The 26,428-nt window shown below is 32.7% G+C and overlaps 3 protein-coding genes across 3 annotated transcripts; all 3 read left to right on the top strand.

Annotated features, from left to right (window-relative positions):
• Positions 1 to 606: 606 nt before the first annotated feature.
• LOC108778734 (uncharacterized) lies at positions 607 to 6,228 on the top strand. Its single transcript, XM_018545987.1, is given in 9 exon segments — positions 607 to 863; positions 1,268 to 1,610; positions 1,825 to 2,061; positions 2,180 to 2,293; positions 2,476 to 2,663; positions 4,017 to 4,277; positions 4,677 to 5,028; positions 5,713 to 5,826; positions 6,043 to 6,228. Coding segments are annotated over 9 exon segments (2,052 nt in total).
• Positions 6,229 to 7,464: 1,236 nt separating this feature from the next.
• On the top strand, positions 7,465 to 10,592 carry LOC108778735 (uncharacterized). Its single transcript, XM_018545988.1, has 4 exons — positions 7,465 to 7,517; positions 7,958 to 8,303; positions 9,787 to 9,942; positions 10,542 to 10,592. The coding sequence occupies exons 1-4, from the start codon at positions 7,465 to 7,467 to the stop codon at positions 10,590 to 10,592; spliced, it is 606 nt and encodes a 201-aa protein (XP_018401490.1).
• A 3,709-nt stretch (positions 10,593 to 14,301) lies between these two features.
• On the top strand, positions 14,302 to 24,384 carry LOC108778736 (odorant receptor 13a-like). Its single transcript, XM_018545989.1, has 8 exons — positions 14,302 to 14,570; positions 15,043 to 15,379; positions 16,515 to 16,745; positions 17,035 to 17,148; positions 17,236 to 17,402; positions 17,502 to 17,566; positions 19,501 to 19,712; positions 24,184 to 24,384. The coding sequence occupies exons 1-8, from the start codon at positions 14,314 to 14,316 to the stop codon at positions 24,382 to 24,384; spliced, it is 1,584 nt and encodes a 527-aa protein (XP_018401491.1). The 5' UTR covers positions 14,302 to 14,313.
• The last annotated feature ends 2,044 nt before the right edge of the window (positions 24,385 to 26,428 follow it).

Raw genomic sequence — 26,428 nt, forward strand, 5'->3', positions numbered from 1 at the left:
CACGATTTAGCGCGATACAATACTGAGCAATAAAATCAATAGTTACTTCGCCAACGCATGGGCATTGCCATCAGTTGTTCTCTTATGTAATATTATCATGCATTTACTAGCCAGTAGACAATTTTCCAGGAAATATAATACCTTGATACACAAAAATTAACGACATTTTCTAGTAGGACGGACGTTATATGTATCTCTTCACATGTATCATTATATATTTAACATACGCACTTCATAATAGCAACAGCTGCATTTTCAGTACGAGAGAGGTGGGCGATAACATCTTATTTATCCTCATTTTTTTTTCATAAAATTTCAAAGAAACATGACGGATGTATTTCAGTCTTGCATGTACCTTAAAAATATTTTATGAGCAGCTTTCATTTGTCGATATTCTAACGGTGAACTTGCTTAAACACCTCCAACATCTCATCAGTCTTTATGCAGGGTGTCTTATGATATACCATACATTGTCCTATCTTTGGGAGATTCATTTCTAAATTTTTTAACTTTTTTAAAAATTCTCCCTTAACAATTCTTACTGTATTAAATATTCTCTAATGCGTTTTACTTGAACTAACCGAGAGCACAGAGAAATAAAGCATTATGACTCGTAAGAGCACGATTAATCGTATAGTGTTTCTTATGCTTCCTTGGTGTGGTATCGGTTCAGACAGAATAATTATAGTAATAGCCAGATTATTTTGGATTTTTACATTAGGATTCATTGGATTTTGTCATTGCCTTTACTTTGCGACGCATTTAAATGCACAGAACTTTTTTAACTTGGTAGATTGCTTATGCAGCTTCTTAGCACACGCGAAAGTAATCACTAAACTCGTTGCGTTTTGGTTGAACCAACAGTAAGTGTATATGCAAGTGTGTAATATTATTTAAGTAAAATAATTTTTATTTTATTTTTATTTATAATTTAATTATTGATATATACACGTATTAATCAAGACATAAATCATTATTAAAATCAAGAGTCATAACATTAGTTGCGCGCGCGCATCAAAAAATTACATAGCTTCTTCTATAATTGCCTATTTGCGTGCGTTTAATTTGTTATTATTATTTGATTATGTAAAAAAAACAACAATTACTGAAATAAGTATCAAAAAATTTTGTTAAAAAAGCAGTGATGTTAATATTGTTTTCCGCCCGAGTCGAAAATAATATATTTCTGAAGATACGGTTCACTTGGCGCGATGAATAGGACTTTTATTTGAATTCGACAGCATGATCGAGGAACAATCGTCCACAGAAAATTCGTGGAGACCTTGACGTTAATCACGGACGACTGGAATGATTGCGCTGAGAATGATATTGGCATACGCGTGATGACAGATAAGGCAAAGTTATCAGATCGTATCACTAATATGATATTCATCCTTCACACAGTGACGATTACTGCGTATTGCCTGGGAACTGTTATCGCTGATGTCGATATTACAGATAAAATGGAGCTGCCGCTTATCAACAAATTAGAGCTTCCCTTCAGTGTTAATACGCAACGAATGTATAGATTAGTGTTAATTATAGAATTTATGCACATGATTCTTACAAATTTGGCATCTGGTGTTATAAATACCATATTTTTGGCTATGGTAAGTTATAACCGTATAAGAATTGATAACTTAAAATTTGCAATCATAATAACGATAATTTGAAACTTCGTATTGTTACTTTCGTTAAATAATATATTTATGTTAATATTAAGTTGATGATATTTTCACTCTTTCATGTAAACTATGATAGTTTAATATTTTATATGCGTAGCTAAAGTTATTTTAATTGAAAATTGAATCTTCTCTCTTTCAGATTATACATGTAGGTGGTCAAATGGATGTTCTTCAACGTTGGCTGGCAGAATTTATTCCCAAAGGAATTGAAAATAAGCAAAAATCAGTCGTTATTGCACCAAACAAGATTATTTTCAAACATCAAAAAATTATTCAATTTTCAGAATGTATCGAGAGCTTGTATACCTTCATTGCATTATTGATATTCGCGTCAAACACAATATTGATGTGCTCTCTAGGTTTTCTTATTGTAACCGTAAGCACAATAATTATACTGCGAGGGGTGAAGAAAAAATGTTATATATTCCGTAAAATTAAATTTTACGTATTCGATCATTAAATAATGCCTAATGCTATTTCCTTTATTTTCTCAGGCTATTGGTACAGCAGATATCGTGGAGCAAATGATGAAATGTCTTTTATTTTTCACATCAACAAATCTGGAGGCATTCATATTTTGTTACGCCGGAGAATATTTAAATAGTAAGGTCAGTGGTGAGAAGTAATTACTCGAATAAATATCAAATTTTTAATGATAGTATAAGTACTCATAATTTTATATGTATTTTTTATAAAACATAGCATCGTGTTAAATATTCTTTTAGTAGTAATATCATAATGTAGTAAAAAGTGATAATACAAAACCTCTTTGTTACTGTTACTTTCACAGAGCAAAGAAATCGGATTTGCGACGTACAATTGTGCATGGTACAATTTGAAATCTAAAGATAGTCGCATTTTGTTACTCGTAATATTACGATCACAGAAACAATTAACGCTAACAGCTGGCAAGATAATGGATCTCACATTAGAATCTTTTACAAGTGTAAGATTTAAGCAAAATAGAAAATTTTGATAGTTAACTCTCTATCCCAAGAAAACAAAATAAATGTACTATTTACTAGAACTATTGTAGATAATATTTTTTTTTATTAGTACACCTTTTTATTATAGAAATATTCTCTATTTGTTGTAGCAATATTCTGTTTTTATATTACTTTCTAATACAAACAATATTTTTATAGATTATGAATGCTTCGGGATCATATCTATCGGTATTATTAGCAATGCAATGAGCTGGCATCTACTTTTCTTTATTAAGAGTGTTTTAACAACAAAAGTATAAGAAAAGTATAATAAAACATTATAGACATCATTTTAACATCAGGATAATAACAAATAATGTTAGCTTGCTGCATAAGAAATTATATATACATTAGCAATTCTAGGAATTTACATTGAATCATACTATATTTCTCAAAATATAAATTTAGTACAATAAACTAATTCGTATCTATTTTTAAATCACAATACATCACAACGAAATCAGTTTTTACGTAAATATTACAAATATCTAGAATTTATTCATTATCCAATATAGAGACAAAATGATAAAATATTTCATTTTTCTCTGGCAAGAAACCTTATTTTGCACGTTAAGTATATAGTAAAATAATAAACACAATACATTAATAATTTTTTTTGATTAAAATTAATCTGTTTTATACAAAAATATATTTCATATAATATATAAAGGAAAACAATCAGAATTATACGTAACATTACACAAAGTTAGATTCATTATTTACGTTTTAAGAATCGTCATTTGCGACGTGACGTTACAACCATGAGTTATCGCGAAACAATACTACACAATAAAATCAATAGTTACATCGCTAACGCATGTCATCAATTGTTTCTTATGAAATATTATTGTCAATTTACAAGCCAGTAGACGATTTCGAGGAAATAAAATGCCATAATGCACAAAAATTAACTATATACTCTCGTAGAACGGACAATACATGTATCTCTTAACATGAAACAATATATGTTTAATATACGCACTTAATAGCTGCAACAGCTGCATTGTGAGTATCACAGGCGGGCAAAGAACATTTCACATATCCTCATTTTTTTCTATAAAGTTTCAAGGAAATATGACGTATGTATTTGAGGCTTGCACGTACAATGAAAATATTTCATGAGCAATTTTCATTGATCGATTTGCTAGTGGTGAGTCTGCGTGAACACCTCCCACAACTCATCAGTCCTTACGTAGGGTGTCGAATAATATATATCGTCCTATCGTTGGAAGATACATTGTTAAATTCTTTTACTATCTTGAAAATTCTCCCTTAACAATTCTTTCTCTATTAAATATTCGCTAATGCGTTTAGCTGAACAAACGTAGCGCACAGAGGAATAAAGCGTTATGACTCGTAAGAGCACGATTAATCGTAAAGTGTTTCTTATGCTTCCTTGGTATGGCATCAGTTCAGACGGAATAATTAAATTAACAGCCAGATTATTTTGGATTTGTACGTTAGGATTTATAGAATATAGTCACTGCCTTTATTTTTCGATGCATTTAAATGGGCAGAACTTCTTTAACTTGGTACATTGCTTATGCAGCTTTATAGCTTTCGGGAAACTTATCACTAAGCTCGTTGTGTTTTGGTTGAACCAACAGTAAGTGTATATTTGAGTATATAGTGTTATTTAAATAAAACATTTTTTATTGTTATTTATAATTTAATTGTTGACATATATACGTATTAATCAAGATATAAATTATTATTAAAATTAAAAGTCGTAGTATTGAGCGCATGCACTAAAGAGTTACATAGTTTTTTTTATAATTACCTATAAGCGCGTATATAATTTGTTATTATTACTTGTTTCTGGAAAAAAAAATATAAAAATCACTGAAAGATGTAAGAAAAAATTTCGCTCAAAAGAACAGAGATGTCAATAATGTTTTCCGCGCGAGTCGAAGATGATATATTTCTGAAGATACGGTTTAGTTGGCGAGGTAAAAGGGATAGCTTATATATATATTCGATAGCATGATCGAATAATAATCCCCAGAAAATTCGTGGAGACTATGATGTTAATCACGGAAGACTGGAATGATTGCGCTGAAAATGATATCGGCCTGCGCTTGATGACAGACAAGGCAAAGATATCAGATCGTATCACTAATATAATGTTCGTCCTTCACACGGCGACTATTACTAGTATTTCTGTATCTTCCCTCGGAATGATTATTGCTGATTTCGATATTACTGATAACATCGAGCTGCCGCTTATACACAAATTAGAGCTTCCCTTCAGTGTTAATACGCAACGAATGTATAGATTAGTGTTAATCACAGAATTTATACACTTGATTTTTTCAAATTGGATGTCTGGTGTTATAAATATCATATTTTTGGCTATGGTAAGTTGTAACTGTGTAAGAAGTTAAAACGTAAAATTTATAGTACTAATAAAGATTATTCGAAATTTAGTGTTGTTACTTTCGTTAAATAATGTATCTATACTAATATTCTACACTTTTATTTCAAAATCATTATTCTGCAAAGTTAAAGAAGTTTCATAGAATATGTTATCTATATAAGAGATTCTAATAAATATATTTTCGAAAATTATACTTATAAATATATGATATTTTTATTCTTTCGTGTAAACACACACTATTGAGGGTTTAATTAAGTTACATGTGTAACTAAAATTATTATTATTAAAAATTGAATCTTCTCTTTTAGATTATACATGTAGGCGGTCAAATGGATGTTCTGCAACATTGGTTGGAAGAATTTATTCCCAAAGGAAATAAAATTACGCAAAAACCTGTCGTTATCACAGCAAGCAAGATTATTTTAAAACATCAAAAAATCATTCAATTTTCACAAAATATCGAGAACATATATACGTACATTGCGTTATTCGTAGTTGCATCAAACACAATAATGATGTGCTTTCTAGGTTTTCTTATTGTAACTGTAAGCACAATAATCACACTGCGAGAGAGGAAGAGAAATTGCTATATTTTGAAAAAATAAATTTTGCTTTGCTCGAACCTTAAATAATGCATAAAAACCTATTTTCTTCATTTTCTCAGGCTATTGGTACTGCTGATTTTGTGGAGCAGATGTCGAAATGTGTTTTATTTTTCACAATAACAAACATGGAGACATTCATATTTTGTTACGGCGGAGAATATTTAAATAGTAAGGTCAGTAACGAGAAGTAATTACTGGAATAAGGACCAAAATTATTAGTGATAGCATAGATACTTGTAATCTTATATACATATCTATAAAACATGGCATAGATTTATAAAATAGACATATATATATTTATAAAACATTTCATACAGTAAATATTTTTATAGTAGATATATTATACTGTAGTAAAAAAAAGTAATATTATATAGAGTCTCTTTTTGTAGAGTAAAGAGATCGGATTTGCAACGTACAATTGTGCATGGTACAATTTGAAATCTAAACACAGTCGCATTTTGTTACTCGTAATATTACGGTCACAGGAACAATTAACGCTAACAGCTGGCAAGATAATGGATCTCACATTAGAATCTTTTACAAGTGTAAGAGAAGAGAAGTATAGAAATTTTTGATAGTTAACTCTGTCTTTAGAAAACAATATATATGTACTATTTACTAGTTAATATTATTTTTTATAAGAAATTTTTTATAGAATTATTCTCTATTTATTGTAGCAATATTCTATTTAAATATCAATTCCTAATACAAACAACATTGTTATAGATTATGAAAGCTTCTGGATCCTACCTATCAGTGTTGTTAGCAATGCAATAAACATCACCTTCATCTCGACAACTTTTAATCAATAGTCGTGAAGCGTGTACAGAGACGACGTGTAAATACCTTCACTAGTTGTATATTAACATATATTGTAATATTGCATGTTTTACTAAGTATTATTCTATGAGGTATAAAGATTATTTACCATAAAGATAACTTTTAATGAAATATGACATATGAAGTTTCAGTAAACTCGTATCGTTTTCTTTTTAAAAGTGGTATATCATTTCGGTTTTTATGAACGGATATAAATCGTGGATCTTTCCTGTGAAATCGAGTTTGCAATGTAGAAGATACACGAAGATATATAGATATATAGATACGTAGTAATTTAATTTTCTCTTATTTTCTTTCGTTCTCTAAACTTTAAAATATTTTCAAAGCTCACTGAGATCACGACTCGCAATCGAATATACCGTATCTATGTCCACGCACATCATTTCTTATTTAAAGAGAGCAATTTGCATCATTGGTTCTCAGAGAAGGAAAGGAATGACCCCACCTGTTTCTTACTTTTTATTAAAATTGTTAGAACCACAACAGATGTACGAGTGGTTTACACGGAATACGGTAAAAATATTTAATGACTTATTTCCATTGATCGTCAGTCTAAGGGTAAATTCGTGTGATGACCTCTTAGGAACGCCCAGTCTTTACGTACACAGCAATTGTGTGATATATGTACATCAATCCATTGAAACGTATATCTGGCAAAAGTATACGATCAAATTCATTGTATTTCCTTTTGCTTCGTTAGAAGTATTTGTTGTATAATATATTTCATGTGCTCGCTCTCGTATAGAAAAAGTAGTAAATAAATTATTATGATCCGGAAGAGTACGATTAATCGCACACTAGAAGTCATTTGCAGTTTGTACGGTATATGGCCTGATTCTTCGCGCATTCCATTTTGCAAACTATTTTGGATTTTTTTAACAGTAATTATGCAGTTCTACCATTGTCGTTATTTGTGGACACATTTTTATTCCGATGAACTTTCCAATTTGATGGATTGTTTGAATTGCTTTATGGCATACATGAAATTCACAATCAAGATTATTGTATTTTGGTTAAATCAACGGTAAGTAACATGATTGACATAAATAATGATATAAATTGCTTATAATTAAATGACAGTTAGGTGACGTGTGACACGTATTTCTAAACAATTAATATGACGAAAGAAAATCTATAATTAATTGATTTAATCAATTATATTACATTTTGTATTAATTAATTAAATTATATTTTGTTAATTATTCAAATCACATTCTAAGATATAATTGCGACCAACTATTACGTATATTTACACGCGATTAATAGTGTGTATTGCATTTTGATTTACTTAAAAAAAAATAATAAAAAGCATGAAAACTGAAATTTTATTTAGAGAAAATTAAGACATATTATTAGAAATATTATTAGAAACTGTCAAGTAACATTTGGGAGATTATAATTTTTTAAGGACTTGAAATGATCTTTTTTGTGATCGATAGGATAATCAACGAACCAAATCCACAGAAAATTCAACAAAACTTTGGAAATGATGACGGAAGACTGGGATAATTGCGCCGACAACGAAATCTACATGCATGAAATGATAAGCAAAGCGAAATGGTCAAATCGCATTAATAACGTAATAGTAATTCTTCATATAGCCAGTGCTGTTACATACAGCTTACGTACAATCTTGGCTGATGTTGATGTCACCGATAGCACGTCTAAGCTGCCGTACGTTCACAAAATAGAATTTCCCTTTGACGTGAACACAAAAAGAACTTACAAAATTATCTTATTAACGGAAACTGTGATTTGCACCATGAACAGCATGGGTACTGGTGCTATAAATGCTTTACTTTTAATATTGGTAAGTTAAAGAACATAAGCAATTATCGCGAACTATAATGGTAACGATATCAAAAATAAAAGACAACAAATTACCTGACAATATTGAAATCTGAGCAAAGCTTGTATATAAAAACTATTTTGAGAAATTTTTCTTATGTTCTGTCTTTTTTTCTCCTAATGGGTCGTCTACATTATGGGAATAATAATGTGCATTTGGTAAGTCGTAAGCTGTAAGAAATTTACTGAAGAAATTATAATTGATTATTCTTACATTCGACTGCGATTGCGGTTAATTTCTTAAGACTTACAGATTATTATATCATATTACTTTTATTGTAGACGGCTTTTTATATAAAACGTAAATTTGAGAAATAAGAAAAATTAGATTCTCAGATAGCAACAAGTCTGTCTTATTAATGCATGTTGCTCATAAATAATTGTGTTACTATCTGAATTGCAACTAAGACCGCATTTGTTGGAAAATTGGTGCCTTTATGACAATTTTAAGTACCAACTTGCCAACAATTTGCCGACAACTTTAAATTTTTATTATCAAAATTTGTGCTATTTCCATCATGTTGTTGTAATCTATAAGGTCATGCAATGCAATCATATTAAGTACTGACAATGCAAGGTAACGCTGCTAAATTACTGTTAAATCGCTGTCAATATTTATATATTCATTTTTGTCTGTTATAATGTCGGTATATTTGAAATGAAGAGCATCATAAGCAATTACAGATTTGTACGATTTCGTTAAGACACACTTGATTATTTGGGTTATAAAAATAGAGTGAGAAATATAATAATTTTAATTTAAGCGGTGGGTTTCTCATTTTTAGGTTTTACATATAGGCGGTCAAATGGATATCCTGTGTTACTGTTTGATGAATTTTGCAACTAAGGAAAATGGAAAGAAACATCAATTAATCACAAGAAATGAAATCATCCAGAAACATCAAAAAATTATTAACTTCTCAAAGAACATAGAAAATCTATTCACGTACATCGCATTGATACTGTTTTTGGTTAACACGCTGATGATTTGTTCACTGGCGTTTGTAATCATAAGCGTGAGTAAAAGATGAAAGTTAAAATATTAATAATTACTGCTTATCGCTTGCTAATAAGTACACGATTTACTTTAATTAATTTCCTCATATTTTATGACACAGATATTTAAATAAAAGCAACTATTTTTATAATTGCATAGTAAGATAACGATTTTTTTCTTTTACAGGCAATTGGTACACCCGATACAATAAAGCAGATAGCAAGATCTATTCTATTTTTCGCTATAACAAATCTAGAAGCATTTATATTTTGCTTTGCTGGAGAATATTTAAATAACAAGGTTGGCGATAAAATAATTTTTATAATGATAATTACAAATGATTCTTGTGTGTTATAGTAAAATATTTAAAAAAGAAGTTATCATTATATACTAACAACATTTTTATAAAATATACTGAAAATCTTTCTCATTATTTCCGTCTTTCTAGAGTAAAGCAATTGGAAATGCAGCATATAATTCCGCATGGTATAACTTGAAACCTGAGGATAGTCGTATCTTATCATTTATAATATTAAGGTCGCAAAAACAACTAACACTCACTGTAGGAAAAATAGCCGATCTCTCCTTAGAATATTTTACAAGTGTAAGAATTATACGTAGCATGCAATTAATTTTGCACATTATTCGGATATAGGTACAGTCTTCTGCAACAAATGCAAAAAAATTTGAGAAATAACTCTAGATGATAAAATAAGACAGAAATTTGAGAATAACGAAATCGTGGTGAATAGTTTTATAAGTACAAATGTTTAAATATCCACATGCTTTAAACAATTTTTACGTAAATATTTAAACGTTTGTAATTAAAAAACAAAGCCAAAATTATAATCTTAATATTCTTAGATTTCGTCTTATTTGATTATCTGTGTATTAGAATAATTTCTTAAATTTTCTAGCATCTATTGCCAAATATCCTGTATATAATAAATTTTATACTTACATATAAATGTATATAAAATTTGTTATAAAGAATATATTAACTTTTCTTGTTCTAAGTACTGGCTTACTTATGCAAATTGGTTTGCATTTGATTAATTTCGCATTTGATTAATTGCGATATTGCTTAAATGTGCTTATTTATAATAATTTGATTAATATCCGTTATAAATTTATATTATCTATAATTATGTATAAAGATATATTGTTTTTACATATAGTTCAAATTAAATGATACTGTTATAGATCATGAATGCCTCGGGATCATATTTATCAGTGATGTTGGCGATGCAATAAACGTCACGTCCGTCTCGTCGAACTTCTCAACTGGTACTTGTAAAATACACATCAGTTAATGTGCAAATTACGTTAGTTTAACAACACACGCAATGCAAACCATTATTTAAAAATATTTAAAGTAATAGAAAGCATGATGTAAAACTACGATCTGAAACTCTGAGATGTAATGTATACATAGTTAAAGTTAGGCAAAGCAAATTCAAAACAGATCAATATTTCTCAAATAAATATCTCTTTAGTATTGACACTGTTAAATGGTTTTAAACGATATCGTGTATATACATAACATGTCCCAGTTTTATTCTATGACAAACTATACTTACTTTTATATTCGACAGTTGATAGGTTTTTAATTAATCTCTCGCAAATATTGCTTCACCAATATAATCAGATATTATGTACACGTCTCGCAGCATCGTGCAATTCAGTTTTCTGTTTCTTCGTCAAAGTCTCTTCATGTTCTAGATTTCAAAAACTTTTCAAAGGATCCCCTCCAAGCTCGATTTGCTATCATATGTACGTACGTCGCTCCGCCCATGTTCGTTTGTGTCGTCGCGTATTTAAGGCAAACAGTTTGCTATCATTGGTGCAGAAGGAAGAAATAATTCTGCCTGTACCTTTCTTTTATCCAAGTGAGGAGGAGCAGCGACGTTGCATATGTGGTCACGATACGATAAAAATATTTAATGAGCAACTTCTATTGGCTATTGGCTTAGGGGTGCATCTGTGTGATTACCTCTTACGACCTCCCAGTCTTCATCCGGATATTTATTTGATATAACATCAAGCTAGTGACTGGAAAATATACATTTAATAAAATCATATTTTTTTATTTTTTTTAAATATATTCTTGCCTACTATATGTGTATACATATCGATGCACTAATTTATATATACGATTGACAGTAAGAATAAATACGAAATTATGACTCGTAAGAATACAATTATCGTACAACAAAATTTATGCTTATCTTGTTTGGCCAGGTACATTACCACGATAACAATCATTCTATTCTGGCACTAACAATGTTTCTCAAAGATTACAGTTCCAACAAAGTATTTGACTTAATAGATTGTTTCAGTAGCTTTTCATCATATGAAATTAATCATTAAATTCATTTTTTTTTTGTTAAATAAAAGTAGTAACAAATGCAGTACAATTAATGAAATAATATACAAATGTATTTTGATAGACTTGTACTTACATTTGTTATTTTTTTATTTAATCAATTCGTATTCTGTCTGTTAAAAATTTCTAACATTTATTAAGAGTAAACGTTATTTTATTTGTAGTATTTTTCGAATGCTTCTTTTTTTTTATTTTTTGGAAAGTAAAAAGAGACGGGAAATTAAAATTTTGTCGCGTTACTTTACGATCCAAAAATTAAGAAATCATTAAATTCGTAGTATAACTTATTATATTTTATCTGACGTAGAATATTCAACTAAATGTTGACAATAATGATAGAAGATTGAAATGATTGCCCTGACAATGACGTTGAGTTGCACGCGACAACATGCAAGGCAAAAATATCAGATTGAATCATTAAAATGATCGATTTTCTTCATACAATAGCAGATTTTTCTTACAGCATGGGCATCATCCTGGCCGATGTTGAAATCACCGATCAAACGACCGAACTCCCACATTCATAAAATGGAAATTCTTTTTCATATGAGTACACTGTTCATGTACAATATTGTGTTAATCATAGAACTAATATATACGCTCGTGGGTTCTTGCTGTGGTTTTGGTTTGATAGATACTTTAATGTTATCTTTAGTTAGTTACAAGTATACAAGTAATGAATACAAATACATAGTTATTTTTAATAAAAATAAATAAAAAATATATTTGAGAAAAATTAATTTACTCTAAAGGTATTTACTTCGTTAAATATATCAGTTCTGTAAAATTAGTCAATTTTTTTTACTAATAAAAGTATTTTTGCAATTTATTGCGATTTAAAAACATGAGTTTTTATTTTCAGGTAGTGGATTCTTTATTTTTAGATTCTACACGTGAGTCAAATAAATATCCTGCCTTATTGGTTTACGAAGCTAGTATCCGAAATTAGCATTGACAGACAAAAATTCACTATTGTTATGGTAAACTAAATCATTCGAAAACATCAGAAGATTATTTATTTTTCTGAAAATATTAAGTATTTATATAATGCACTGTTGCATAATATAACATTGTGATGATTAGCTTATTAGGATTTTTGGTCATAACAGTGAGTGTAGCTAATAAATAGTATATAAATATATACCTAAACATAGTTGGATTATGTTATTCGTGATACTGAGATCGTAGAAACACTTGAAGCTTACAGTCGGGAAAATGATGGATTTTTCGTTACAATGTTTCGCAAAAGTAAGATTTGTGCACAATATATAAGATAACCATCTGATTGTACATAATACATTTATTGTAATTATGTATGTATAGATGTTTATATTTACTTACGTAACTCCTTTTATCAGTTAGATATTTGTAGATTCTATTATATATATTTATTGAGAGTATTATATTCTCGCAATATAACTATAATATATAGCTTGATTAATATATGTATAGCTTGAGTATATAATAACAAATATTAATATTAAATTCTGACGCATTTTTATAGGTCATAAATTCTGCAGGATCGTGTCTAACGGTGTTATTGACGATGAGATGAGCATCACATTCTATCTCTTTGCTTTTCGACTGGTAAATACTAAAATTTCTAGATAGCCAAGTCTGTCAAAAACAGATAATATATTCAATAATACATAAACTCACTAGTTAGACAAACGCATAACACAATATACTGTAGTTTTTCAAATACATATTCAAGTCAGTATAAGGTAATTAAATTAGCAATAAAATAATTTACAGAATGATATCGAACTATATGAACTATCTCTAAGCTGTGGCATCCTGATATAAAAGAAATTGCCATGGTATTCTCGATTTCCACGAATCCCGCGATCTTCTCTTCCTTCCCGACGCGACCCTTCGGAAACTTCTTTGTCTTTCTTTAGATCAGTACGCATAATTTTTTGATGTATACTATAAACCTTGTACATCGACCTCCGTCCTGCGTGATCGTACATTTTTAACGAAAATTGCACGGCACTGTTCCGTGCATAGGGCGGAAGGACGAGGGAGAGAGCACTCGATTTCCCTTCCATCCATAAAATCGGTGGTCGCCGATGACACGCGCTACGACAACTTTATCGTACATGGAGCGATGAAAATATTTAATGAGCTGTCCCCTGCCCGGTCGACGGTGGACGAAGGTAGGTTTCGTGGTAAGTAATCCTCCGGTATCCTTCAGTTCATCCGCAGCGTTTACAGGTGCGCGTTTCATGCCTCTATGTTCCTAAATCTGTTCCGCGATCGCGCTGATATACCTTCCGTTCGTGTTTCGGTTAACTGCGAGCGTTGTGGGTTTATGTCATTAATCCTCGTCGATCGGTCACGTGTCGGCACCAAACAGTCTCTCTCTGTTCTTGATAACTAATTATACTTACGAGTATATACAATTATTTTCCGTACACCGATGACAAAATCTCTGATATCACTTTAAGAAAGTTTACAAGTATCTCTCACTTCCTAGGGAAGAGATTCTCGAAAGAAGTACGTGCATGACCTACTCTATTTTAGCCTCGCTTTATCGATTATGTCATAAAGTGTTCGCGATTGATCGAGAATTAAGTCTTGTCACAAATGATGTCTGCTAATACAATTACCCGATCGATCGAGATCGGACTTCGGATCGTCGGCATCTGGCCAGGCGCGACCTATGCGATCGTCAGTCGATTTTTCTGGACCACGACGATGATAGCCGCACAGATCTTTCAATATCGCCACATGGCGATGCATCTTAATTCCGAAGACATCTCGCAGCTGATGGATGGTCTAAGCGCGACGCTGTCATATAGTTTGTTATGTGTCAAGTTGATTGTTTTCTGGACAAAGCAACGGTACGTCCCCATCGTCGTTACTTGCAGTTCATGACTTTATGTTCGTGCAAATCGAACAAATGTTTGATAATACGAAACTCTCGTATGCATCCGCAATCATCATTAAATCGTATTAAATGGTTAAAAAAACTAGTGATCGTTTGCTTTTTGTAATAAAAAGGCTTCGCGAATACATTAGAAGTCATTGTTTCGGTAAATGACATATCTTTTCTTTCTCATGATACACATCATCTCAACAATTTGTAAATAATACATTTTTAATACCTCCTTCACTATTCTTTCTTATCGTAATCATTATTACATTGGGGAATATCATTATTAGCAACAATGATACCGATATCCATCTTCACATCTTTCGACCTATTCTCCTCATCATTCATCATCGCATAGAGACAAATAGTGTCCTAATCATAATCTTCGAGGGGGGAACATCTTTGCTGTCGCAGTGTTGCACGAAATCAATTCTTCCTAGAATATTCGAGGACGTGTTAGCGAGCATCGCGACGGACTGGAAGGAATGCGGGGATGCGTTGTACAGCATGAATAACGTGGCTAATCTCTCGCATCGTTTCTCCAATTTGATCATCGGCTTGCACTCAACGGCCGTGCTGTTTTATGGCATTGGCGTCGTCGCCCTGCGCAGCGACGATGTCGTCGACGCTGCCGATCGTGAACTTTTTCTCAAAATGGAGTTACCCTTCGAGAGTGGCACGTCGCCAATTTACGAGGTCGTCATGACCACGCAATTCCTGCATCAAATGACGGCCGCCACCGTGATCGGCGTGCTCAGCGCATTGCTCGTTACACTGGTAAGTTGGAGCCTTGGAGGCTTTTAACCCTCGGGGGATTTTCAAGTTCCCGACTGAGATTACTCCCGGGAGTACATCTCGAGAGATAGCTCGCATTACTGCGATAACTGTTCGTATATAGCACATTTCAATTTATTTAAGAAAAATTGGAAGAAAACTTGCTTGTGAAAAATTAATTTCTAAGTGAGTTGATTTGTTGAAATTATTAAATAAGATTTTTAATGGTAGATATCTTATATTTGCCTTTTCTTAATTAATGTTAAAAATGTTGATTGTTACTGTCTTGTGAAAATATTTAAGCAAAATTACACACATTTCTATGAAAATATTTTTTATCTGCAAAATTTTGGATATATCAATAAATTAAAAAATTGTTAATAAATCTCTGTTTCGATAAAAATGTTAAAATGTCTGTTGGCTAATGTAATATTATATAGCATTAGCAGAGACCAGGGAAGATTATATAGGGTTGATCGTGTGAAAAAGCTCAAGTTCAATAACTCAATCAGTATATGGAGAGAGCGTTCTTAGTAAATTGCCAATATAATATTAAGTTGTTGTGAAAATGAGTTACGTTTAAAGCGTTCTTACATTACTCGTAACTATTTTTTAAAAATGAGGAGTAAATTTTTTTATTTCTTGTTTTTTTTTTTTAGTTAAATTAATAAGTTGCGTATTTTATAATTATTATAAAATAATTATTTTATTTACGTTAATACTATAATTACTATAATTTCTCGATAGAAATAAAAATTTTAATGTCAATTTTGCATACTTTATCTTTAAAAAATGTGTTATTGTCATTCCTGACGTATGACAATCAATCTCGAATGCAACTAAGCTGTAATTATCACATGTTCGTAATTTTGTTTAAAATTACATATCTTTTTAATGTTAAATAAGGTACATTTATACAATAATGTATTTTAATATTTTTTTTTATTACCTAATGGATGTAGGTGTATTATAATATGTATGTTTTAAAAATCTACAACCATTTTTTCCTAAAAATCATTATTCAAAAACTGTGACAACCACATTCCATATTTTTAATAATTATTATTTACTTTTACATATTGTAATATTGAAATTTGTGGAGTGAACAAATAATAGATCTCATCAACAAAATCTCTAGGTGCTTCATGTAGGTGGTCAAATAGACATTTTGCGTGAAAAATTATTGGACATTTTACCAAAGGAAAAGACATCATCTGTCTCCATGATTACGATAAGCTCCATAATTCGAAAACACCAGAACATCATTGTTTTCACCGGAAAAATTGAGGATCTATACTCATACATTGCGCTAGCCCAATTCATATCAAACACCATCGTTATATGTTGCTTGGGCTTTATCATCGTAAACGTAAGTAATTTTAATGGCTCATTCGCCGCACAGATTAATCACATTTCTATAATTTACGTTGATGACACATATATATTAAATATTTATAAAAATCAATTGTTACCATTTATAAGATGTTTCCTTTTTTACATACATACATGTGTTTATATAAGTAATAATAACTTATAATTTCAATATTTTTTTATAACGCAATTATTGTTATTTTGTTAAAAGTAATTACTATTATTAGTAATTACTATCATTTCGCGGTAGAAAAGATCCGATCGTGCACATATTTTCAATATTACAGTCGATCGGCGCCAATGAAGGTTCCTCTATGTTAGTGAGATCCCTTTTATTTTACGTCGTCATTAATTTAGAAGCGTTTATCTTTTGTTTTGCTGGCGAATACTTAAGTATCAAGGTGAGCGGTTATTGACTTTAGTTTTTAATACGGTAATTTTATTTCTTTCATCCTTCCGAATTTTCGCTTTGACTTGACTTCCTGCAGAGCAAGATGATCGGCGACGCGGCGTATGAGTCTCTATGGTATGATTTGACTCCCAGCGAAAATCGAATCCTTCTATTCCTGATAATGAGGTCACAAAAACAACTGACTATCACCGTCGGCAAGTTCATGAATCTCTCTTTACAACAGTTCGCGAACGTAAGTTTTACGTAATGTTACTCGGATCATGTGTTGAAACTGTGCACCTTATTACATTCGTGTTACGTGTAAATTATGAACTTTATAATATACAATTTTGTTTGTCGTAGATCATTAAATCATCAGCGTCATATGTGTCTGTGTTACACGCGTTGTAAAGATGTAATTATAACGGGTAATACTGAATTACCAATACGCTAAAAATTAAAATAATGGAAGATTATTATATTTTTAATAAAAGTTAATGATCAGCTGACGTTCTTTGGTTAGTGTCCTTGTATTGCAATAATATTTTCGCAAGCATCGTTAAACGCTCACAGTTTACGTCACCTGTTCATTTAAAATACACCGTTACTTCTGAGAGCACAGGGGAAAGAAAATATTTTTCGTAAAGCTGAAAACGCCCACGTCACAGGTTTTCATCCCCTAAAAGAACTTTGAAACGTCATTCTACGCTAAATTACGGAAGTTACCCCGACGTAGCGGGAACTCTCCCCGTTCTCATTATACTTGCATGTATCTCGGTCTGATGATACCGCGCGATCGTGCCAGATGGCCACAACGAATAGATCGCAACGTCAATGAAATTATACCGAGATTACTTAGCGCTATTTCGCGCGTACAATTAGAACACTTTCACATGGCAATGGAAATCAGTCCCTGAAGGGACAATTTTATTAGAGACAATCGTGTCTACATAATGCAAGTTGCTGTAATCCTATCGCCCCTCGCGGCCGTTCAATTTGAAACTTTGAGTTTACACCCAGTACGAGAGAAAGGAATTTATGCCTGGTGTAGTCTGGCAAAAATACACATCTTCTACAAGCATGTCAAGGTAATATATTGTATAAGGGAATTGTGGAATTCTATCCTTCATACATAATTTCCTTCGTTCGTTAGAAAATTCCGACATGACATTATTCCTATAAAAGTTCTTCAATTAAATCTCGTTTCCAATTAGATCTTAAATTGAATTTTTTATGAAAATGTAAAATAATCATTTATTACAAATGTACGTTTCTAATTTTGTTCCCTAATCATCAGTTCCAATTGCTTGTATTAAATATTTTTACAAGAGAAAAATTTTATACTTTTATATTAAATATTTTTTAATATTAATTATTCATAATTATATTTGAATCTAATACTGCATGGAACGTTTCGTTCAAAAAAATTGCTCTACAGATTTATTTTACATACGTACGCGGAGAGTGTAATCTTCGAAACAAAAACTTTTATTTTTAGCGATGTGTATAATAGAACTTTTAGTTCTATACCGCTGTAGGACATCAACTTTCTAGATTGTCTAAGAATAATATTCTGACAATGTAAACCATCAATTTCTGATTACGTCAGATTTTATGTAACGATACGGCGATTGTCGCCTCATTTTACTAATTGTAAGTACGGAATTATCAGAGTTGAGACGTTAGTGTCGTAAATTTCTTTTAGAATTTCTCATCATTACTCGCTCAAAATTTTTGATTTTTGCATTTATAGTATTAACTTCCTTATGACTTTCTTGAATTTATTGATATGCGCAACATAAAATGTGCCAAGCGAAAAAGACTGTTAATATTCTTAAATAATTTTTTTTAACTAGAAAAACGTGCATTTAATTAATCCGTGTACATACAATGAATACGCTTCTATGGTTTTTGAAAAAATAATATGACTAAGCTGCTTCGTATTATTCTTTTTTATCAGATTGGAATTCTCTCCATCATAATATAAATAAATTTTACTGTAATATATATAAATGTTTTATGAATTATTAAAAAAGTTATATATTTAATTTGCTACATATTTTCCTCTTGTTATTTTCATCAATCATATGCAAAATGTGGGTCAAAAATAAAAAAAGGAGACTCTATATAATCTATCGTTGTCACACTATTTAAAACATAGTTCATTATCGAGACCAAAATTAAATTCGTCTCAAAACAAATATAATTTACTCGAATTTTAATCGAGGTAATTTTACGTTGAAGGAGACCTGGCTGACAATTTTACTTCACTATCGTGAATCTCCAGCAAGTGGAGATCTCGCGTGCGAGTACCCGCGCAGGTAATGAGCGAACCAGTCGTTTCCAACTTTTTGACGTTTAGAGGCAGCGCGATTTTCCGGGGAAAGCTGCGCCAGTGGTGGCAGTTACGGTGGCGGCGGCGACGATGGTGATGGTAGTGGCGGTGGTGGCGGCGGCGGCGACGACGGTGGTGGTGGTGGTGGTGACGGTGGTGGAAGCGGCGACGACGACTTCCCCGGGCCGAGCGAATTGGTTTCCATGGAAACCATCCCGAAGCCAATCCGGGGTGCATTCGTACGTACATTTACCCTTGTCGTGGCGCGTCTGCAGCACCCTCTCTTCTCCCCTCCTTCCGCTTACCGCCCTCAACCTCTATAAACTCGTATCCCTCTCTCACTCTCATCTCTCGCACGGCTCTTCGTTCACTCCGACATTTTTTCTCCGTCTGTATTCCTCTTCCTCTTTCTTTCACTTTCCTTCCCTTTTTGTCTCTCGATTCAAGTTGTTCCTTCGTCCGCAATTCCTCACCGTTTTCTGTCTCTTTTTCCTCGCCTTTTTCGACCATTTTATTTATTCCTTATCCACTTTTGTTGTTTTGTCTGCACACGGCCTTGCCGTATCTCCAAGCTTCCATTTATTACTTTGCGCTCCGGTGATCTCGTCACTTGTGAATCTAAGAATAAAGTTTCCATCTCCATTTAAAGATGTTGTTTAAACAATGAACGTGCACAAATATAAATAGTATTTTTAAATAGGATTTTACCGGACTTGTCTATATGCATAGTTCACGTTCATTTTGTAAATGAACTTTTCTCACGTCAAAATATGATTTTCAATACTAAATTACTGCAACCATTTTTGTAATCTAGGTCAAGAGTTGAAAGAACTGCAATTCAATTGAGTTTCGGAGTATAAATTAAACATTTGGACATTCTGCACAATAGAGAACTTTTAACCAAGAACTTCTCTCTATAATGTTTCATCTTCGAGAAATACACACAAGGGATATTTGAAAGTTTTCACTACGTCGAGTAAATGAATATTAAAGATTATTCTCGTTTAATATTTCTTACGTAAAACGTATTTTTTTTTAAATTAAAACTATTATATTAGAACTGTTTATTTATTATTAAAGGGTTTCATTTGGCAGTCCGTTTATCATAACGTCCATTAATTATCTTGTTATACTACCTCTCTTCTCTTTATAATCTTTGATTTTTCCAGTTACCTGTTAGTTTCTAACAGCATGAACGTTCTATCTTTATTCTCGTTTATTTCACTCCACGAGGTTGTCGCTGGATCCATAAAGCGACGATGTGACATGTCGATCGTTACGTGACCCTACAAATGTTATTACGTGTCCCATTACCCCGGCTCCGAATACTCAGCAAGTCGACGATTCGCAAGGGTGTATTTCGTTCAACACATCATAAGCATTCAAGTCTAGTGAATTACGCGAATTTGCTTATGTGTGTTTAGTGTACAGCAAGAACAATATAAATTTTACTTAGAAACTGGAATTTAGAAGTATACTGCAATATCTGGAAGGTCGAATTTAAAAATTATAATTTGTAGTTTGTATATTTGTAATTTGTATATTTGGAGTATAACATTAAAGCGTAATGCACTGAAAAGAAAATCTGGTAATAGCTACACCAAATGTTTAGTGAAATAATTCCAGTCAAATATTCGATTAATATAATAGAAAATTAATTCTACTTTTCTAAATATTTATTACTAAATAGTTGATAATATTATTATGTTTGGGAATACTTACTAAATATTTAGTAAAGTACAATCATTTTTAATTAATAACTGATTGACCGAACATTTAATTGGAATTATTTCACTCAACATTTAGTAACTATTATCGGACTCTTTCTTCGATGTATTAAAATTTACATCTTATTATAATAACAAGTGCGTAATATACCGTAATACCTATTGTTCTACAGAGAACGTGCAAATCTTGAATCTTATCTGACAGAGATTTATTTCTCCTTTTAGATAAAATAAGTACATGTGGCATTCGTCGATTCTAGAACTTTGCTCGCAGGGGATGTCACGGAAATCAAGTTTCGCCTCGCAACACGCGAACACCGACTCCTTTGTTTCTTTGCGAAAAATCGAAAACGACGTAATGCTCATGCGTAGAGGAGAAAGGAACTTCGTAAGGAAGTTTATAGCCGCTCGTTCAATAATCCTCGAAAGAGGCTTCTTTGTCGAAAGCTTAGAGTTCACTTGCTTTATTGTCTCGTAATACATATTTATATTTAATTTACCGAGTCCTCGAAAACCTTTTCCTTAACCGTGTAAACGACTGTATAATATCACGGAAATTAAATCGCAAAGCACAAACATTAAAACGAGAAGAATTATCTCAATTTCGTTATTAAATCATGATAACAATAATTACTCCAATTTTCTAATATATACATATAATATCTTTTAGTTGATTTACGTTCTTAATGTAAACGTGATTAAACAAGAGAAATTAATACAACCATTGTTCATAATTCACACAATATGATTACAATATGTAAACGAGTACGGTAAGAAAACTGGTTCATAATTCATGAGTTACCCTCCGGTTATCACTCATGAATCATTCGACGGTCACATTCCTGCTTATTCCTGCAACGACTATCGGTAGAATTAATTAAAATTCATACCGAACGCATTACTCGACCGCAATTAACATGCATTAATGCATGGTGTTTTTTTTTTTTTTACTACAGCTGACATGTGCGATCAGACCAATTTATGTAACTTCTTTTTCTCTCTAGCGACGTAATTAACATCCGCGCGCATAATCTAATTGTATGAACATATATGTATATGTATAACAAGTGCACATATTATTGACGCATATTCAAAATGTGAGGCAATCACGCGACGTAGATCGCAATATGGTTCGTAGAAGTAGCGAATTCATATACAACCGGATCCAGCCCACGATGTCCAAGTTTGAACCCGCAAAAAAAGAAAACGAAAAATAAACCGAATTAGCGATGGACGGCACAAAGATACACATATCTCGATATGAACAAACGAATCGCTTCTACGTTCAAGGACCATCCCTTCGCTTTAGACCAAGAACATACGATAGACAAATAAGTGTCGGCTGATTGTACCCGAAGGGCACTTATCTATCGTGTTCCTTGTTGTCCTTACACGTAGACTTCTCGCGAGATCTGTTTTCCTATCCTTCAACCTTTCCGTGTCGTTGCCTTCCTTTTCGTCGTAAAAAAAAATAGTTGATGGCTCGCCACTCTTTAATTGTCCGTGATAAGAAGCAAAATCTCGTAAAAAAAAACTGTAAATTTTCAACAGTAGCGCGATCTTAGCCGAAATATTGACAACTTTCCTGTTGGCTATTTCGACTGCCATTTTTTACGTAATCACTGTAATCCAATAAGCGCTTATTAGTATTCTTAGTAATTCTTATACCATGATCTAGGTATTCATAGTTAGTTATTTTAAGACTATCTTGAGTAATGTCATAAAATGCTATAATACTACTTTCTGGTTTGTTCATCATGACATCTTAAGACTGTACTTAAGATGATCTTAAATATAAGAACTACTAATTACTAGGTTAAAATGGCGAACTTTCACGCTATTCTTGTAAAATTCTACTCCGTAAAAAACTAACTCGCGACACACTGATTGTAAGATGAAATATTTGGAACTAGCGTCGCGCGTTATCGTTTGACGTACAACAGCACGAAAGATAATATGTCCGGTGCACGAGGATGGACAAAACTCTCTCTGCACGTGCTATTTATTTTTGAAGTAATAATTCGCAATAGCTGTCGATACCAATGTGCAAACAAAAATTGGCACGCGCGCGAAGTTGCACTAAAGTTCTCAACGTTGATTTCACGCTGCTTGGAAAATGTCAAGTGCACGCTCCACAGCAACAATTTAATTTTCAAATTGTATCCGCTTCCATATGAAGTATTTGAAAAATCATCGATGGGAGCTCCGTCAAATCCCGTACGTGCGTAGCTGCGTCTTTCGTAATTCCGAAACAATTTAAATTCAAATCGCGCCGCGCCGCAAATCCGTGTATTGCCGTTGTTTCATAACGCGGATTAAAATAGCGGCCGCTTGCAAAACCATCCAGTTCGTCGTGCGTTTTTAAAATATCATATCGGTTTTTACGATAGCACGATGGAAAAAGTTTTACGGAATTGAGAGCGGACATTATAATATTGATAAAATTTTTTCTCACGACGTAAACGTTTTATCACACTTATGAACGTAATTCTTTCAAAATTGCGAATCTCGCTCAAATTACTTGTAACGTAAAAACGGAATTCTTACATTTACGGATGAACGTCGGTGAAAAATTAAAAGTTTGATTGTGTCGATACAATTTTAGCTTAATGAGCGATTTTATAACGATAGTTATACAACGATAATCACCTTGAATAGGTAAACATTTTTCTGTGGAACGATGTTACGTGGAAGAGTAGGTTGGCATCGGTGTTACATGTAATCCTTTGATTTCTGTGAGAATTATTAATATGCATGAGACAAAGATAAAAATGCGATTTTTGTTATAAAATAAAAATATAGTTCGCCATCAAGCGTGACTTTGTGTCAAAATGACATTGTATCGATTTGAATACATTTCTTACGTATCGCATACACGTGCTACCATTGATTTTTGAGCGCAAACACCGGTCACGATTGAGTTCACCCGCAATTTGTCTTACATTAAATCGATTCAAGCAGCTCTCAAAGCGAAATGCTTTAGGTCGAATGCTTGGCTGCACCTCGCCAATTTCGACATGATTTACATTCGAATCGCGAGCAATTCGACCTCGGCTACGAAGTGCACTTATTAAGTGTAAGCACCGGCTGTGAAAGAGACTTTAGTCCCCACGTTAAACGCGATGATAACGAAACTTGGACATCTTCGGTCGTTCGAGCAGCCACCAAGGGTCAGGGTAGTTAATTAAGACACGTCTTTACGCGCGCGCGCTCGTCTTTAGCTCTCTACTTTTCATCCCATGCTCCATGTAGCCTTCTCCGGTGTCCTTTTGACATATTTCGGAGTCGTCATACCGTCGCGATCGAGATCAAAGATATGCTTTCGCGAGTTTTAATGAGACTGAGTTCACCGCGAAAACGACGGCTCTCGTAATTATTCAATTACGGTGACGTTTGTCGTTGAATATCGTCGCGACGTCTACCGAAAAGATTATATCTCACAAAGAGCTGTAGTTAAAAATTCCTTTGTGCAGGGAATTGAGTATTCCCTATTACGTGAATAATATTGCGGTGGAAATTTTGAAATTTGTGAGAGAGAATTGAGTTATGATTTGTCTCTGTGACGTAAAGCTTTAATTTAAGCGGTATTTATTTAATTTCAATTATTAGATATGAAATATTTTAGACGAAATTGTCAGATAAAAAATACACTAAACCTAATTAATGAATCATGACATGATTAAACAATTTAATACAGAGGTATTTCACAAAATATTCATAAAAGAGAGAGAGAGGGAGAAAAGCAACGTCTTTTGAACAGAGAACGTGTTTCGTTTTCAATGTATCACCTTCGAGGATTTCGTATTATTGCACATCTATTGAATGGAGCTGATATCTCTTCTTTGGACGAAACAGCGTGGAATACATCCTTTGACAAATCGTTCGCGTTCGAACACACCACGAATTTAGGGATTGAAATCTTATCTTCTCGGTGCAGACAATCCTCTATTCTCGATCGTATCACTTGCGCCGTGCGTGCAACGCATGGGGACCACCCTTAAATCCTTCATACATTCATAAAGACCGCCTGCAAGCAAACAACTAGGATGAATTCCCGTTTCATCGGCCATCAGGAAGGCCCGTTTACATCCGAAAAGGATGGGCGGAGCGACATATGCGGGCTTCCTTCTTTGTTCTCTCGCACCCTTACGCCCTTATCGATTGGCTTCCACGTGACGGATACGCACGCCGCCACCCACGCGACTGATCGAAGTGCACGCATATACTTCAGGGTGTGTGAGTTCGTAGACACACATGCGTGTACGTGTGCTCGTATAACGCGCAGCAGTCACGAGACCAAGGGTTCCTCGTATGTACATCTGGCAGTTTCCAATGATAACGTCCGAACCGTGAATATCGCTACGATATTTGTTCTCCGATGCACAAAGCGAAAAAATGATTTCATTTGCAGTTCCGCGTGTGATTGTGATGTTCTGCTGTGAAAACAGATATCTCGAATAGTCATTCGTTTTATATCGTGTATCAATGAGCGACAAGTTGTTTTTAAAAAGCTTTGAAATGATAATTCCACATACGTTAATTAAAGTATCCGGTGATTTTAGTAATTTTTATCGCGTTGCAATTTTAATTATAATTCTAAAATGTCTTTTTTTATCTTTATAATTAAACCGTTAAGTTTTAACGATACTATTTTTGATGATTATTCCGATCGAAATGAGTAAGACCGTTGTATTAAATAAAATATGATATCATGGGTAAATAATGCCATTTTACAAAATTTACGGGGAAATTTATATCGTGCAAAAATTAATGGTGCACGTAATTCACTACGTTTCGTTTAATTTCTAAATTTATTAACCGATAAACCCGCTCTAAGGGAAGATATCGACTCATGCTGCGCCTCCCACGTATTTCCTCGCGAAGCACCGACAAAACGGAAAGGAGGGGCTGATTCTCTAGAGGTCTTAACTTTTAATTTTTTAAACGTATCCGTAGATGCTTCGGGAAAGCCAGATGCGCGCGAAGCCCTTAAAAGCCTAGCAGTTACCTTCTGATGGCCGGTACAATTTGTGTTCACGATCACATCGTGCATGGGAAACTTGAGTAGTTAGGAAAAACTGCAGCAGAAAAATAAGCAATATTTTTACGAACAAAAATGTTTCTCTGTGTATGACATTCTGAATAATAAAACCGGTTAACCCTATACGGATTCATACAAAATAAAGATATGTGTATTTTTTAAAAAAATTGATTAATCATGAATATTT

The sequence above is a fragment of the Cyphomyrmex costatus genome, unplaced genomic scaffold, assembly GCF_001594065.2.
Source record: "Cyphomyrmex costatus isolate MS0001 unplaced genomic scaffold, Ccosl1.0 scaffold51, whole genome shotgun sequence".
Taxonomy (NCBI): domain Eukaryota; kingdom Metazoa; phylum Arthropoda; class Insecta; order Hymenoptera; family Formicidae; genus Cyphomyrmex; species Cyphomyrmex costatus.

Bases quoted from the DNA above. Each gene is read 5' to 3' on its own strand.
- LOC108778735 (XM_018545988.1), top strand. From the start codon at position 7,465: ATGGCATACATGAAATTCACAATCAAGATTATTGTATTTTGGTTAAAT. The intron at 7,518-7,957 runs GTAAGTAACATG...CCAAATCCACAG, and splicing joins GTATTTTGGTTAAATCAACG to AAAATTCAACAAAACTTTGG. The intron at 8,304-9,786 runs GTAAGTTAAAGA...CCGTCTTTCTAG, and splicing joins ATGCTTTACTTTTAATATTG to AGTAAAGCAATTGGAAATGC.
- LOC108778736 (XM_018545989.1), top strand. From the start codon at position 14,314: ATGATGTCTGCTAATACAATTACCCGATCGATCGAGATCGGACTTCGG. The intron at 14,571-15,042 runs GTACGTCCCCAT...AATTCTTCCTAG, and splicing joins GTTTTCTGGACAAAGCAACG to AATATTCGAGGACGTGTTAG. The intron at 17,149-17,235 runs GTGAGCGGTTAT...GACTTCCTGCAG, and splicing joins GCGAATACTTAAGTATCAAG to AGCAAGATGATCGGCGACGC.